Source organism: Pieris rapae, chromosome 16, assembly GCF_905147795.1.
Source record: "Pieris rapae chromosome 16, ilPieRapa1.1, whole genome shotgun sequence".
NCBI lineage: Eukaryota > Metazoa > Arthropoda > Insecta > Lepidoptera > Pieridae > Pieris > Pieris rapae.
The window spans coordinates 1871042-1888893 of NC_059524.1; the positions used below are offsets into that span (position 1 = coordinate 1871042).

The 17852-nt window shown below is 34.3% G+C and overlaps 1 protein-coding gene across 1 annotated transcript; it reads right to left on the reverse strand.

Annotated features, from left to right (window-relative positions):
- Nucleotides 1-110: 110 nt before the first annotated feature.
- Nucleotides 111-17641, reverse strand: LOC111000579 (MAP kinase-interacting serine/threonine-protein kinase 1). Its single transcript, XM_022270072.2, has 7 exons — nt 17273-17641; nt 7706-7891; nt 6951-7192; nt 4607-4876; nt 3180-3401; nt 2665-2855; nt 111-2269 (listed from the first exon to the last, which is right to left on the reverse strand). Exons 1-7 carry the CDS (start codon nt 17307-17309, stop codon nt 1984-1986), a joined length of 1434 nt encoding a protein of 477 aa, XP_022125764.1. The 5' UTR covers nt 17310-17641; the 3' UTR covers nt 111-1983.
- Between the last annotated feature and the right edge of the window lie 211 nt (nt 17642-17852).

Below are 17852 nucleotides of genomic sequence, written 5' to 3' on the forward strand. Positions count from 1 at the left end.
CAATACAATATAAGAAAAAAAGCTTTTTATACGCGTGATGTTACATTTTAAGCTCTAATGAGGCAAATTACATCTCGCATAGACATAGTGGGCATAAATAAAAATCCAGATGAAATTCAAACATTTTGTATTTCAATAAAGTTTAAAATCAAAAATTTAGTCGTAAACAAAAAAATTAACAAGATCTGCGTAAGTATTAGAATTGATTGGATAAAGCCACCGGGCAGAAAAATAAATTTTAATCCATTTAAATCAATATCATCGAATGTATCGCTACGTGTTACTTTCTCCAATCAGTGTACGCAGGAATATCTAGCAAGTCTACATTTACCTCAACATTAGGTACAATCTTTCAGCAATATAAAAGTATTCAAACTGATCACAATATTATGGCAGCCCATGGAACCCCATGCGACTCTTAACCAACAGTTTAAGTCAAGTCAATAATTTATGACATTTCATACAATTATTAATGTTATGATGTTCGTGTACTTTTATAGATCTTTGCACAATTACACTGAACTTCACACTAGGCCTTCGTCGGACACACTATGAGGCAGAACCTCATACATTACTTCCATATAGACTTGTCTAATAAGTCTGTAATTAATAAGAACTGTCATAATTTATCCGCCAAATGCTGGAATGTCACTTATTGCCCTTAACACTCGTATAAAAACCTAACTCGATTGAATCTTACATAGTGAGAAACGTTTTCCGTTGTTGGTAAAAATGCATCACATAATATACAGACTAGTATTCAAAACATTACATAACAAAAAAATTTATTGCAAGGATAAGCCATGAACAAAGGCAATCAATCACACAAGCTCAAATTATTATAGAGGATTTTATAAATCCAACAAAAAAAAATATTTTATCTGTAGCAGTAATAAAGTATGTATCAGCACAACTATCTCCATATAATACGATTTTATCGACCGGGGACGGTCTCGGCGGGGGCCGCCTCAACATAAACTCACAAAATACTCTACATCGATAAAAACTATTCAGTCGTTTTTATTTATTCATAAAAATATATCTTTAAAAGGCTCAAATAAAACTGTTACAGTTCTAAGTACCGTTCACAGTAATTGCGATCGGATCTATCACTGGTGGAATATCCATTGGCACAGTCTCACGTCGAAACCGCAACGTGCGATCGGTTGCACGTTTAGTCGCCCAACCGGTCACACGATTATTCGCGCGACCGGTCGCACGACTAGTCGCTCAACCGGTCATACAATTATTCGCCCAACCGGTCACACAATTATTCGCCCAACCGGACACACGATTATTCGCACGACCGGTCGCACGACTAGTCGCTCAGCCGGTCATACAATTATTCGCCCAACCGGACACACGATTATTCGCACGACCGGTCACACCATTATTCACACGACTAGTCGCACAACTGGCGACACGATTATTTGCGCGACCGGTCGAACAATTAGTAGGGCGACCGGTCGCGATGCGGCTTTGGGCTATCACAGGTAGTTTGGACCTGTGCTAGGAATGTGACGGGCACTGCCGCGTCGAGCTCCGATTATGCCGAACATCTGCGCACACTCGGCTTCAATTTTGAAAAAGGTGGATAAACAATTCCAACATAACACGCAATTTGCTTCAATTCTAAACTACCGTCACAAATTTAATTCTTCAAAATTCATTGTTTTAAATTTGAAGCAAATGCCGTGTCGCATCCAGTACTGCCGCACAATATTGTCTGGCAAATCGGCGGTAGTCACCGGTGACATCACGTCCAATGGCCAACCCCGAGTAATCTTGAGACGGTAGATGTACTACAGTTAAGATTTTCTCAAACAACGTAGCGATGAGGTGATGATACCGGCATGGGCGTATACCCCTTATAGACTCAACTTCTGCCCAATTGATTCATGAGTTCGGAATTAGTTGAGTGATCTTGGAACATGACTTAACCGAAATGGTGATTTCTCCGGAGTATACGCCCATAAAGTACGGCTAATGCACGGGAAGTGGTTTATCGGCCTGAAGCCGACGACGCAGCAGCTGCGACTCGGTCGGAGGAGATAGGCCAAAGGGGGCACAGTAGTCCCCGCATCTGTCGGCCACCGTCATATTCTGCAGCTCCTCGATTATCTGGTTGGCGGCAGGGTTGCAGGACTTGGTGCCGCGAAGTGTGGGACGCTCCATGTAAGAGTAGTTCATAGAGAAGTGTTGTTGAATCACACGGTTCACCGCCATTGCTGACTCCGCGAAGTTTGACAGGTTGCGCGCTGATAGGTTGCTGTAAGGGGAAGAAATTTTGTTTTAAAATCTGCCAGATTGATTTCTGGACTGATTTCTTAGTTATATACCAAAAATATCTGGTAGTCTGTGCGGTAAGAACCAGTTAGACATTTTATTAATTCATATTTTTAAAGTGAAACTTCATCGGCTCAGTCAATGACATATGCGTCAGGCACTGGAGGCTGATTACCTACTTGCCAATTAGATTTACAAATGATTATGACACAGATATAGAAATAGGCCTGGGACCTAAAAGGGGGATTTAAAAAAAATATATTTTATTAAATTATTTACTTGAAACATGATTTCAGTATATTCCTAAAGATTTGTGTGCGTTTTTAAATTCATTATTAATTAAAGGATTTGGTAATTTATATGAAATAAAATACTAACCGCTTGATATTAATGGGTGTCTGCAGTGGTGGGTAGAGAGCGGAATCAGCTCGTCGAAGCCATGGATGCTTCAAAACCCTTTCAGCACTCAGCCGGTGAGATGCCTCTCGGACCAACAGTTGCCGGATGAGGTCCTTCGCATCATGCGATATCTCCGACCACTCCTCTTCGGGGAATGTGTATCTGCCCTCCTATAAAACAAAATATGACTTTGTAGTTTCTTATTGGAAAAATTTTTTTGATGTCACGGCATTTTAAAGTAGGTACAAAAAGAAAAGTAAAAAGTTTAAAAAAAAAAGAAAAAGTTAGGAAAAGTTTTGTTTTTTTTTCTTTTATTGAAAAGTAAAAAACGAAACTATTACTGATAACAACCAAATATCAATAAAGAAACCAATCCAGCTTTATACAGTTATTTAATTTTCCACAATGGTACATAACACTACAGACAAATATCTAATACAAAGAAGGGGCAAAGACAGTGTTGCTAAATAGCCTAAGATTATATGAAAAATTACCTGTATAGAAGTGAAGAGCAAATCCTGGCACGCACGGCAATTCTCCCCCCTCTCCCACCCACAATCAGCACCGCAATTTGCCCGAAATGGAGGGTAACCGCAGAGCAAAATATATGCGATCACCCCCAAAGACCACAGATCACATCGCTTGTCGTAATGCGTTGCAGCCGACCCAGCGAATAGAGATACCACCTCAGGCGCCATGAATTCGGCACTGCCAACCTGAAATCGTCAATTAATTAGTTTTTTTAATTAAAGTAGCTTTAATTAAACCTCATTAAGAGCATGATAAAAGCTGGAAGATTGTAAAATATATCAATATTTTCATCACTGTTAGTAATCATTTTGTAAAAGCGAGATAGCTTAAAATATAAACGATTGGTATAGGTATTTATTTTGAGAGGTCACCTGTATTCACGACACAATATTCTGAGTTTATTAAAAAAATGATAAAATGAATATAACAATTTATCATCTATTGATGGAAATATCGGTTTTAAAAATAATCGTGAACATGCTAAATTCATTAAATTTGACACATTTTTGACCTTTCGCTGTCAAAATATCAATACAAGCATTCGTTAATTAACCTTGTGTTCCGATAGTCATTCTCAAATTAATTAATAAATAATTAACACATTCTGGGTTATGTTAAATAATTCATAGATCTATTGTTAAATGTCTGGATGAATTTGACCTTACAAAACGACCTTGGTGCCCGATTGTAACACTTAAGGAGTTTAACTATTAGCCCATTTGAATTAGGCGAGTGAAATTATTATGGCTGTATCAACTAGTATAAAATTTCACGCAATTAGCGTTATTAAACAAATGCATTTACTATATTTTACATTAAAATATATATTTATAGTATCTTGCCTTTTTTTTAATCCTTAGTAATCGTAAAGAAATCGGGGATGAGATTTTGTAATAGAAATGAATTGCTGTTAATTCTCGCTAAAACTCGAAAATGATATTTGGCTTATTCTTCTAGATATATTTTTGGAAGTTCAAGAAGAAGAAAAGGTTTAAACGGTGGATAACATAACTGATAACTGAAGTAAAATACTGAAAACGACACTTGAATCTTTCAAAAAACCCTATCAGATATTTGATGTCTTTTTAGAAATAGCAAACACTTGGTTAGCCTTCAGAAATGTGTGTTTCATAGCTGCAGCATGTGTAATGAAAGTATCTCTATCGTCTGTTAAAAAAAATGTGTAAGTTTTGACGCAAATATGGCAGGTAAATACCAAGTTAATCGGGTCATACAGTAATTATGTCCGTTGCATCCCTTGTAATTTATATATACTGTGTTATTTGTATTTCTTTAGCAACGAAGTGTAAATAAATAAATAAATAAATAATTACTAAAAAATAATTTAGTCTATGACAGTATAAAATTGAGATTGACAATTAACACTCACCGGTGTCATAAGCTGCGGCGTCGCCAGTGGACTGGCCAGGCTTGAGGTGAAGCTGATGCCGCTACCGAGATCAAAGTCGCATATCTTCACCGGGCAGAGCCTATCTCGGTAGACGCATAGAATGTTCTCCGGCTTCAGGTCGCGGTGGGCCACGCCCTTGCCGTGAAGGAAATGCAACGCATTCGCAATTTCGCGTACAATTTCTGCAGCTTGCGGTTCAGAGAAGTAATGGTGCTCTTGTATGCGTCCGAGCAACTGACCGCCGTTGATCTGAAAGGATAAATATAAATTTACTTACATAATTAGATTCTTAGATTATTAAAAAATAATAAATGTTTGTTTTGGAATATGAGATACCGGTATCACTTATTCCACGTTATTAAATTTGAATGGGCATCCCTACTTATAGGCAAAAAAGACAAAGAGAAAAAGCCGGCGTCAAAAACTCTCGGTACTTATTTTAAATATCGCAAATTAATTAGATGTAGCCGGCCTAGCACTACTCCCAGGCCGTTTTATCAACTAGATTATCGCTTACTTTATAGTAAGCCTTTTTTATTAAAAGGCAGAGATAAAAGAGCCTCTGAGATTTTGTTAAAAAATAGTATCCTTTTTCCAAAAAAACAATGAATTACTAACTTTAGATAGTCGCTTTAGATGTCTAGTACGGGGAAATTGCAGCCTGCGTTTGTTCCGAGTATTAACATTGTATGTTTGTTTTATTCTAGTAAACTTATCATTTTATACATAACATAATATTTACATAACGGTGAAGGAACTAATTCGCCTATTTCTGTCAAATTGTATTATTTCCCTTTATAAAGTATTTATTTTACTATTTAAAATATAACAAACGGCTTACTTGATGTTAAGTGATACCGTCGCCCATGGACACTCATCGCCAGAAGGCTCTCAAGTGCGTTACCGGCCTTGTTTGCCGATTATTTTTTTTATGAATTGTAGGCTTTCTAGACTAAATAATCGCATTAATTTGACGATTGTTAATGAGGATAATATGAGAATTTCATTTTCAAATTCTATTTAGGAACAAAAACAAACGTTTAGTTCCCATAAGAGGTTATAAGTAATCTAAATGTAAACAAATACAAAACGAGAACCTTCGATATGATTTGCAGTTACATTTGGAACAAACTCAGATGATCACTTAACCCCGTCATACGCAAATAACCTTTCATATATAAACATTGATAAGGTCAGATATATTTTTCACCAGCGCTCCATTGCCTTGCGACAAATAATTGCTTATAATAAACGATTTCTTAAAAACCAACCTAGGCGTTCAGGCACCTCTAATTTGACTTCGCGAATATAACAGAATAAACACTAATTATCTAAAGCTTCATATACATATTGTGGGCTGATCAATTAAAAAAAAATCAATTTAAACAATCTGACGATACCTAATCCGCATTGTTTCGCCAACATTAAACTAATAAAAACTAAAATTGTAATTATTATAATATTTTTATAATTTTTATTGAATTTTTTTTAATTCATAACGTATTTTAGGATAGATAGCTTGTAACATGTACTGTAGGAAATGCATTCTATGTATATATAGTGTAATAAACAAATTTTATATAATACATTGTAGTAATATTTATTGAAAACGATATTCCTAAAATAGCTTGTTTTTACTCATAAAAATATTGTTGGTTTTGCAAAAACTTAAAAAAATATCTTTGTAGTTGATTCTTTATATTTTTTTATGTAAATAAAATTGTAAACAAAGTAAGAATATTACATGAATCAGCATTAAAACAAAGCTCATAAGAGACCATATAAGTTACAACTGCAGACTGACTGTGCAATTTTTGATGTATTTATAAACTAAGCTGGGTTTAAACCGTTCATGACAAATACTCTGAATAATTCGAAATATTCTTTTAAAATCAGTTTAAAATATCCAATTGTGGGTTGACGATGTCAAGAATGCAAAACAATATTTGTTTGTGGTGTCGTAAAATAATTTGTATTGCCAACATACTATGTATGTCTTCTGTAGTACAAATACCATGATGCAATTCTTCATATGGAACTAAGCACGATATTATGTACTGTAAATGATATATTTTTTTATGTAACAACCAACGGGCTCGCCCGATGTTACGTATCGCGCATAGACACTCACATAGAGGGCTCGCAAGTGCGTTTCCGGCCTTTTAAATGATAAAAGTCCAAAATTTCAAATATCCAGATGACCTACGTAAAACAACGAATAAAAATAATTATCCTTCACAAAGTACTTTCACCCGAAGCCCATTAAAAACTTTTAACACGTGACTCGAAATGCGCAAATGATATTTGTAATTATTTTACAAACCTTTTCGAAGACAAGGTAAAACTTGTCGGTGTCCTCAAAGAATTCAATGAGCTGGATTATGTTGGGATGGCCCTGACAATAGTGGAAGGTCTCCACTTCCCTGAAGACCCGGGCGCGGGCGTGCCCCGGCACTTTGTCGATGATCTTCACAGCGAACTCTTGCCCCGTGTATATGTTCACGCATGTTTGCACCGAAGCGTATGCTCCCTCACCGAGAACCTCGCCCGTCAACTTGTACAGGTCTGAAAACGTACATCAGTCAGGCTCACTCCAAGTATAAACGAGCGTATTACAAATTAGAAGATTATTTTCAAAATAAGAATGCTTGGAAACATGCTGGTCCTGCTCCATAGTACAATCATAGTCTTATAAGACCTATATGCAACATTGCTTAATCTGTAAGTATACTTTATGCCTATTTTAGTATATTTTAAGAGTACATTGTCTGTACATATAATTATTTAACTAATATATACAAAATATTGTAAAACCGATTTTAAAAGAGTAAGTGTGAAGTTTTTTGTCCAATGAAACTACCTTTTGTAAGGGGAACTAGAATCATCTATATATTTTATTTAACGTTCAAAATTGCCATATTAGGTGGTCTTATTGGAATAAATAATTTGATTTGTTTAATAGTAAGTTTTAGTACCACGATTCTAAATTGATTACATCGGAATCTATTTCAATTGGATTCGATATTTAGAGATTGATATTTAGGCTATGAATAAATTAAATACAATTTTCATCTATACCTTGGAAACATGATGTGACCACGGAGCTGCCAGAACGCTTCTTCCTGCGGCGTTTCCTGCGGGCCTCTTCCTTGCGGCGTTGGAGGTCCTCACTGTCAGGGATCGCTACAGGTGCTGATGCTTCCGATCCACGGGGTACTTCTATCTCCCGTTCGCTCCCTGACTGACTGCTGCCGCGACCGACGCCTGGAAATAGAGAACTATTATGAATATGTCTGTACATAAAATCAAATATAAAATATATATGTTACAAGATTGAGTATTAACGCTGTTGTGCATTCGTGTAAGACTTTTAGAGAAATAGATCCAAGAACTCCTACTCAGAGCTGCAGATGTAACTTAATGTTCGTAGGATTTCTATACTCAATTGAATCAAATTTTTTTTTATTTGAAGCCCATTATATTCGTTCAAAAAGGAAACCACGGCAGTAGATAGTCGACCTTTTAATAATCACATTGAAATTGTTACGAGGCCGATAAAAAATTACAGCTGATAAATATTTAGTTATAAAACAGACGGAAACGTGCTCAAGTAAGTAGGCTCCTATCAAAATAACCGCTTAAATTGTTTCATGATGAAAATGGTTGGACTAAGAATATATTGAAGTGTTTCATTGCGATTTGTATGTAAATTTATATATGATGACATTTTTTTAAGTATTTGAACAGAGGCTACAAATGGAGCTGTAATATTAAGTATCTGAACATACCAAGGGTATGTGAGTTTTAACTTTGGTTCCACAACAGATTTTTCTTGTTTGATTTAAAGTCATCGCTGTTCGAAAAGAATCGAAAATCATTTCAAACACAGAATGCTATTAATCTACTTGGCCATAAATGAAAGCTGAAACGGTGGCAGAAATATGTCTACCGCAATAAAAGGCATATTATGAAAATTACAGATAACAACTTCCATCTAAAGCCTATTTTTTATAGAACAGGGCAAACGGGTTCCAGCCCCTATATAACCTGTTAAGTATGTAATTGTTATACCGCCGCCCATGGACACTGTAATGCCAGAGGCTTCACGCTACCGGCCTTATAGAGTTGGTACGCACTTTTTTTGACGGACGTTAAGTCGATTGGTTCGGAAATACTTCACTAAAAATGTTTGCCCTTAGATAACGTTGTTTTACCCAGTCCCTGCCCTGGACAGACAGGTGTTAGGTTTAAAACTATCTGGTCAACTACATACGTACTGGCCAGTCTCTTCCGTCCCGTGGGAATCCAAACTTGTGTACAAGCCATTTAAGTAATAAATACCCAGTACAAACTCAATTAAACAAATTAAGCTGCCTGCAAATAGACTTTTACGGTATTATCTACTTTTCTTCGTAGACAAATGTGCATTTCTATGCAATCACGCCGCAATCTTAATCCAATTGGTAGCAAAGACGTATTTCTTCTCACGTGTTGCACAATTTACTTTTAGAAATAAGCTTGAAAGAACCAGTTTATTTAATTTTAAAACAGTTTTATACATTTTGTAATTTTGTTTCATCGTGGACTTCTGCCGAGATGTGAATAGAAATCACTTTGACAATTCCGAATTAAATGTCAATCAATGTCAGCGAGTTGATTATAAAGGAGATTCGTTTTTATTATTTTTTTATTTGTTGGTTGTTTTGTGATTCTATTTTCAAAATACTTTATTGCTACAAATCCATTATCAGCTTGGATTTGGACTTATGACAGTTACGTTTTTGTCACCCTGAGTACCGGAAGATATTGAGTGTGTAAAAATATATTTAAACTTCATAGGGATAAAAAGCCTATAAAAAATCAACCTAAAACTTAATCAATTCTACACTAGGAAATTGATTTGCGTCCGTAGCAGATAAAAATGTTTTATGTTTATAGTGATATAGCTGATAAAATGAGTATAATTTAGATAATATTATAATTTAGATATAGTTCATTATAGTGTTTTTTGTAATATATCATGTTTTTTATATATATAAAATTTTTACAGAAATGTAAACTAATAAACAATTTACCTGAGGTAAAGTTAACCTGTATTATATAGCGATAAATGCGTTAACAAAAACGTTTCTCATCATGACGCATCAATTCCTTTGGCAGTAGCAACAGTGAAAGCATAATGATGTACCCATATTGTCTTCCGATCTTTACGAGTTACGTGCATCAAAAACAATGTCGTGTCGATAGCTCTCTCCGCTTTCAGAGACCATTGTTGTATTAGTACGAATTTATAATTTTGTACGTTACCAAAGAGGGTGTGAGGAAATATTTAGGAAGTCCGAAGACTGACATATTTAGCAGTAGTCACAATTTCTTTTGTCTTCAAAATATTATGTTTAATGTTCAAATTTAGTTTTCTTTTTATTTCTACCAATGAAATTAATTGACTTATGTCTTCTTAGTATTTTTATAGTATGTGTGTAAAGCTGTAAGATTATAAATAAACATATAACTTAAGATTATAATTTATATATTAAGTTAGTCAGTTTTTCGTGGCATATTGTTAGCACTAAATTTCCTTCCTATTGTCATTTGTACTCTGTGGATCTTAGATAAATTAATTTAATCCACGCTTTTTTCAAGAACAGGGGAAAAGCAGGAGGTTCGCCTGGTGTTACGCGATACCGCCATGTAAAAATAACATCATAAGCAGGTTCGCTAGTGCGTTGCTGTTTTTTTTTAGAATTGGTACGCACTTCTTGAAGTGGAATAGGTTCACGAATACTTCAGTGAAATTGTGTAACTATTTTTAATGTGTTACTTGCATAATAGATAATTTATGCTTTGCAGTGAAATAATATTTTTTTTTTATCGTTCCGTTTTACCAAATTTGGTTGCTAGCTACAATAAAACAGCAAACATAAAACACACGTTTGTTTCAATTTTAGTGATGAACGTAAATTTTTGACTAAGGATTACGAAAGGTTTAAATATGTTCACATGTACCATATGTTTAAGCAGATGTGAACTTTATTACAAGAATCCACAAACAACCAAAGGATGCATTAGTCAAGCAAGTATATCAGCTGATTGAATATTATTATTATTTTGATACGTGACTGCAGCTGAGTTGGCAAACAAAGCAAGTTCAACGACCCGTGGCCGCGCCCACTGCGTATGCGTCGCTTTATCATGTATTTAACTCAAGGGAATAAGGTTCTCATTTGAAATTAGGTGCATTCCTAGAGATTTATAGAATTGTTACCCAAACTATTAAACTGGTTATGTTTTATTCTGAATCACTCATGCACACTTGTATTTTTAATAGTGGGGAAAGCTTAAAAAGGATTCTGAAAGCTCTTTGGTAAGATCGTAGGTTTGATCATCGGCTTTGAACCGATGGACTTTCTGTATTTGCATTTAACATTCGCTCTAACGGTGAAGGAAAACATCGTGAGGAAACCGGCTTGCTTTAGACCCAAAAAGTCGACGGCGTGTATACTATGAGACTGATCACTATCTGATCATGACACTGATACAGAAATCTGAGGCCCAGTCCTAAAACGGTTGTAAAAACTTGTCCGATTTTACATAGATAAATAAATAATTATTACCTTCGGCAGGCAATCTAGTAACACTAACGTTATCTTCCTTTGTTACAACAGACTTGAATACCAATGTATTGATTGTTCGCCTCAAACAAAGCTAACGTCATTGTTTTATTTTTTTTATAAAAATAGTTTTTATCAAAAAGGTTCTGTTACTGTATTCAATCAGACCTTAATCATACTATTAGAATATTCCAAAAATCCAGTAAATGTATTTCATGTTTGGTTTTATATAAAAACTAATTCCCACCGAAGTAACAGGTTTTGAAAGCTGTAACGAATTTATTAAACCTCTTGAATAACTGCCTATTGATAACATAAAGATTAGTAGTTTCGAGGCGTAGAAAGAGACTAAAGAGAGAAGTCAATAGTAGAAACATTCGTATAAATAATATTTAGAAACCTATTATTTCCGTGTCCATACATAACTTTAAACATAAAACAATATACGACATTTGATCTAGTATGTCCTAAGACATAGGCCTCTTCTAGCTCTCAAGATATTTATATGCTCCGTAGAATCATATTAGTGTTGGTTTTATATAAATGTTGTTAAATAAAAGTTGCCTTTACAATAAAATTGAACCACAATTTATTCCTTATTAATAAATTTAATTGGATAATATATAAAAAAAACATTAAGTACATAGGTAATTATTTACGTATTCGTACTGGCAATCTTGATAATCAACTGGCAACGCCCTTGAATCACATCGTTTCTTTCCAGAAGGCATGGAAGATTGAAACTAGGTTACTTTTATACTATTAAACAAGTCTATAATAAAATCGTTTTATTTTATTGCCTGTTAAGGTCGTCGCGTGACTTCATTTAATTCAGTCCTAGTACTTAATATATTAGTAATTTTACTATTAAAACCTTCGTATATATAAGTATACTTCTGTCTATGAAGCTTATTACATTAAGAGAAAGCTATCAACTTTACAAGCTATCAAGTTTAAGGGCCTGTTTCACAATGTCCGGATAAGTTCCAAATAAGCTATTTGTTACTTATTTGTAGGATAAACAGTATTTTTGCGTTTTACGACTGTCAGATAGCACTATTTGTCATGAAATGCCAAGTATCTTATTTGGAATTTTTATCTTTCGAATAATTTATGTGTTGCATAGCTATTTGGCACTTTATCCATACATTGTGAAACAGGCCCTAACTGTATTATTTTAACATTAATCTCTTTTATCCTTACGTACTGTTTGTCTGAAAGAGACGAGAAAACTTAGGAGTGTTATCTGACACGTTTAGTATTTATGAATAACGGTGATAATCTGTACTAATTAAAAGACGATAAAAAGTACAGATTAAGTAATTAAGAGTCAATATAATACTAGATAAAATGCCAGTTTAGTACTGGTTAATAAGTGAAGTTTTGTAAACAGGAAACGAAGTGGGCGCGCCATGTTATGTTCCTGATTGTAACAATCGTATATATATTGCGCATTAACTTTGACATATCCTGTGAGTTCGAATTCTCTTAATTTTATGGTTCATAATTGTATAACATGTTCTGTGTTAATAGGGTCCAATATTCAAATGAATGTGACAAAACGCGAGAGTAGTCTCGTCACAATGTGGCTTTGAGCCATTTTTGTCTGTCTCATAAATTTATATACATTCTTAATGCAAGTATATGATTAGCCATCTGTGCCTGACAAGCATCAACGATATTTATGTCTACCACATGTCGGTTTTCACAGGATGTTATCCTATATTGATAAAAAAATAAATAAAGATTCGGGGATGTCTTATCTAGCCAGTAGGCTCAGGGACCGTTCAAGTAATAGGTAAGCAGATTTACTGCAATTAATATACTAGTGACCCGCCCCAGCTTCGCACGGGTGCAATGCTGATGAAAAGCAGGTTTTTATTATGTATTGTTATTTCCGTCGCTGGAAAGCTCCGATAATATACGCGACATATACCATCACGGACTTTTCTGTAGACCTTTTAATGTGTACAATACTTAGTACATTTTATTTTTTTTATTTTGATAAAACTCGTAGGGTTCAGCCTGCGTTTGCAATGTAAGCGGAAAATGTAATTATTTACGACATCACATTTAATGGATGTTATTATACATATAAACCTTCCTCATACAAAGGGACATAGGGACAGAGAAAGCGACTTTGTATTATACTATGTAGTGATAAATATTTTTGGTAAACTGTAAGCGTAAAGAATAGTAGATACAAAAATCATTTGCAATCATAAGAATACAAATTGAACACTCATTTCCACCGAAGACAAGTTTACAGACTAGGAAACGAATGAACACAAAATCTAAAAACGACAACGTGATACAGAAACCTACTTGTGCCATTAAGAATTCCGCCAACGCTTCACCTTGAACACGACGAAATCATTCGTAAAAATCTCCGATAGTGAGTCGCTCAGTCGTTAGATTATCATTATATCATTAACTTCGTATCGTTAAAATATGAATCGTTATGCCATTAAAGCCTTTTAAATGTCACATGTTGCTCGCGTGATAGTTCGTATGTGGCACCACGTGGTGTTACGTAAAATAGAAAACCATGACTAAAACGTTGAATAAAACCTAGACAGGCTTTTGATAGAGTAATGCTTACCTTGTATTCTTTCATATGGTAATATCAGAATAATTGTCGGTTATTATTAAGCTAGCATTTAAACGTGCCATTTTTAACTAAGAGGGCAAGATTCAGAATACTTGTAAGGGTACGTGATTTAGACTCCCATGTCAAAATCCAAAAGGTTTTTTTTATATTCTTATCCTAAGTTTTAAGTGTCAGGCCCTAGTCCTTCCTGGGCTTAAAGATTTTACATATCATTGTATACAAAAACAAATTTTTAATAAGTATAAAATTTCTTGCCATTTCTTTTCCATATTTTTTAGAAGGGGCAACTAGAGTAAATTATATTTTAATTCTTTTAACTTTCAAAAGTGCCTTTTTAATAGGCCTATTTGAAATTAATGATTTGACTTTGTCTTTAAAATTTATTAATAAGATAATCAATTTAAGGTAGCGCCGTTGGATTTACTCACAAATTAAAAAGTAATATTACTTTGTTGAAGTAATAGCACAATATGTCCAGTAGATTTTGCCCTCGGCTAAGTGATTTCTACTTTCTAATGCTATATCGTGCTGCGTTGGTAAACTTCCATAACGAAATACATATATAACAATATTATATAAAAGTGCTCTCGACATGATTCGACTTCGTACCGACTTAACTCAATTTAATGTCTACTAAAGAATGATACAATTGTGCGTATGCTCGATGCGCCCAAAATCACAGAAGCAAAATACTATTGAATACTTTTAAAATTAAATATAGATAATCGTAGTCATGCTTTTTGTGAAACTTAATATTTCTTAATAAACATGACAGGAACACGTTTAAATTGGGTGAAATTTACTTTTTGTCCGTAAATAAATTGTCTTCTCTATTTTATATAACAGGGGACCGACGGGCAGAGGTTTATGTTAACCGATACCGCCACCCATGGACACTCACATCGCCAGAGGGCTATTGCGTTGCCGGCCAAAGTGGAATTGGTTCGGATATAACTCAGTGGGTACCTGGTTGCACGTAGTGGTTGTGCATATATTGAAACAATTATTTTCTTATGAATCATTTGAACGTTATTAAGACCATGAATTAAAAAATTCTATATTATATATTACATTCTTATATGAAATGCTGATGAAAGATCTAAATCATGCTAATGACTTGCATGAGCTTGCATAACCAGCATGACGTTTGTCACCAATCCGTAATGACCGTTGTCAAACAAATTGCCAAGTAGGTCGTCCTTAAACCAAGTGATTGACAGAAAACACATTTATCTAATTTTCTCATTGAATGCGACAGATAAAATCTTCACAGATAACTTACTAATTTTAAAAGAAGATATAAGACTGTTGTCTATAGACAACAACTTTTAAAATTTTTTTTATTCATCAGTACAAAGTACAGCTAAGGAGCAACATTAAAGGAGCTCTTCGAGTAATGCCACATTCTAGAATTGCGTTGTCTATAACGCGTGGTACTCGTCTATGGTACACATAATATCGTATACGTTCAAAAAATCGATTTCAAAGGGGTAGACTAGAGGGGGAGCTTACATGACGTTAGCCTATAACGGTCAAGGTTATTCATAATGGAAACTATTTATGATTGTACTCATGAGATTTAGATGATACTGGAACATCTGCTCATGCGGACGAACATAAATATTAAATTAGTATGTACTGATAACGGGAACGTTCAACCTGGGTGCTCATTGCTACTGTATTTTCAATATAATTAAAAACATGTAACTCGACTGATACAAGCATAAATATATAATGTTTCGAAAACTCAATTTTAATTTATTCAGCAATACTTTAAAACATATCGCAACCCTATAGATATCCAAACTCGTAATTGTAAAAAAAATTGAGAATTTCTTAGCTAAAACTCACGTCGTCACATGTTTTAAAACGGACAACATAGGGTACTAGAATCAGCTAGTATGCTATATTTAGCGGATAGTTAATAGCATTAAGTGATCGTATAAAGTTTGTTTTGAATCGTCATTGGTTTTTATAGCTCCTAGCAAATAGCAACAGATACTTAGTATAGTGTTTATCAAAGCTTAGTGCGCAGTTTGGTGTTATGAGGTGACCTTGGCAATGAACGAGGGGCGACGCGCTCCAGCGGCCATGTTAAGTCGATGAAAATAATGAAATGCATTTTAGTCGCCATACAATTAAAAATAAAAAAGCTATTTACTTTTAAACGATAAACAATAAGGATGTGTTAAAAAGTTCTTTTCTCAGAAAAGGTACTAATTTACACAGACCATGTTCAAAAAATGTCTAGCTTATAGACTATAATATTATTATAGATTATAAGATTATTAGTCGTAATATGTTAAGACAAGCCAAAAAATGGCAGACGTATTGAAATAAATGTTCTGTTACAAATGATGCAGCAAATTTAGGTGGAACATGATTTGCTGCAAAACACTTTCAGTTTCTGTTGAGGTATCAAAATTAAACTTTGTTTTTATTAACAATTTCGTTTCCGTTCTATTTTTGCTGCTTATAACACGATAATGGCTTTTGTTTCAATGTAAGTGTAAAATTTAACAATTTGTAACGCTATCTGTTACTAAAATACTACTGTACTTGGGCTAACAAGTAACAACCTAATGTTATTATAATATTATTGATCTTCAATAATTTTACCGCCAAACGTTAATAAGTAAATTATTAGTAAATTAGTATTAAATTTAAAAATCAATAATCCTGTAAGTAATATGATTAAAAGTTTTATTTGGTTTCTACATTACATTTTTTAAGATTTCTTTAGTACTTGGAAAGTAGCGTAGTCTTTATTTAGTTAGCAAGAGGTTTTAATTTTATAAGGGTAGATTCAGATATGTAACTCTAACATCTATAGGTTTTTGACATACGAGAGACCTAGTTCGCGCTTTCTGGATACATTTACTTATTCAAGTATTTCAAGTCGCCGACTTAATATCATTTAAAAATTAAGTAAGTTTGAAGTTTTGAGTTGACATTGACAAATAAAAGTTGCATTAATCAAAGACAAGATAGTCTAATTATAAGGTGATTAACATACGAATGAAAGTACTTATCCTGATTCATATGGAATAAAAGCAACTTTTAGATCCGCAATGTACTAATAATTAATTATATTAATAAATAATAATGCTATAAAAAGCTGTTATCTTTCTCATTATTCAGGTCATATACCTATTCAGAATTTATACCGTTTAATGTAGTACTTATTGTATATTTGTAGCCAAGTATTTAAACTACATAAACATAATTGATGTAACTGATACTACGGCCAACTTCGAAGTAACATAAAAAAATCAACTCAAACATTAAAAATAATATTTGCAACGTAAATATTTAAAAAGAGTTATATATATATACAATTTTTATGATGTTGCCATAAAATTACTTCCGGTATATTGGCATCCTATCGGACGTAAAAAAAATAACAATTAAAATAGTACTTACCGCTATCAACACTTTCTTCTGAGATCTTCTTCACCATCTTGATATTTGCTTGAATCGTTGATACAATGATAATAAAGTTATCGAGTAGGTGGGACTACTCTTAAAAAGCCGCTTTCGAACTTGTGCGGCCGCCTTCTCGACGAGAAATCGGAACGGCGCTTTGATAAAGGGTATAATAGAAAATAAACGCCGAATCTAAAAGAAATTAAGCACCACGGTCGAGAAGGATTTGCGGAAAACGTGTCAAAGGTATAAACAAACACTGCTAGAAGGCGGAATGAAAAAATTATTTTAAGTCTTAACGATCCATCCTACACACGCCCGCCCGTTCGATGTTCTAAAATCCAACTGAAGAAATTACCGGTCGGTTTCGACTGGTTGCGGCGTACATCGCATCGCATTACCCCCTGGCACCCGCGACCCTTCCCCGCAACGAGTGCGTTGTTGTGGCCTCCCCTTGCCCCTCTTACTAGCCCCTTCTGCGCATGCCTACTCGCTCACTTCGAGCGCTGACGTGTTTACATTTTTTATTGTCAAGCTCTTTCTTCTGTTACCAGTGGATATTATGTTATAATATGCA

Excerpts from the sequence above, each read along its gene's own strand:
- LOC111000579 (XM_022270072.2), bottom strand. The coding sequence starts at position 17,309 with ATGGTGAAGAAGATCTCAGAAGAAAGTGTTGATAGCG. Across the intron at positions 3,402-4,606 it reads CGCCGCAGCTTATGACACCG|GTTGGCAGTGCCGAATTCAT; the intron begins GTGAGTGTTAAT and ends TGACGATTTCAG. Across the intron at positions 2,856-3,179 it reads TGCTCTTCACTTCTATACAG|GAGGGCAGATACACATTCCC; the intron begins GTAATTTTTCAT and ends TTTGTTTTATAG.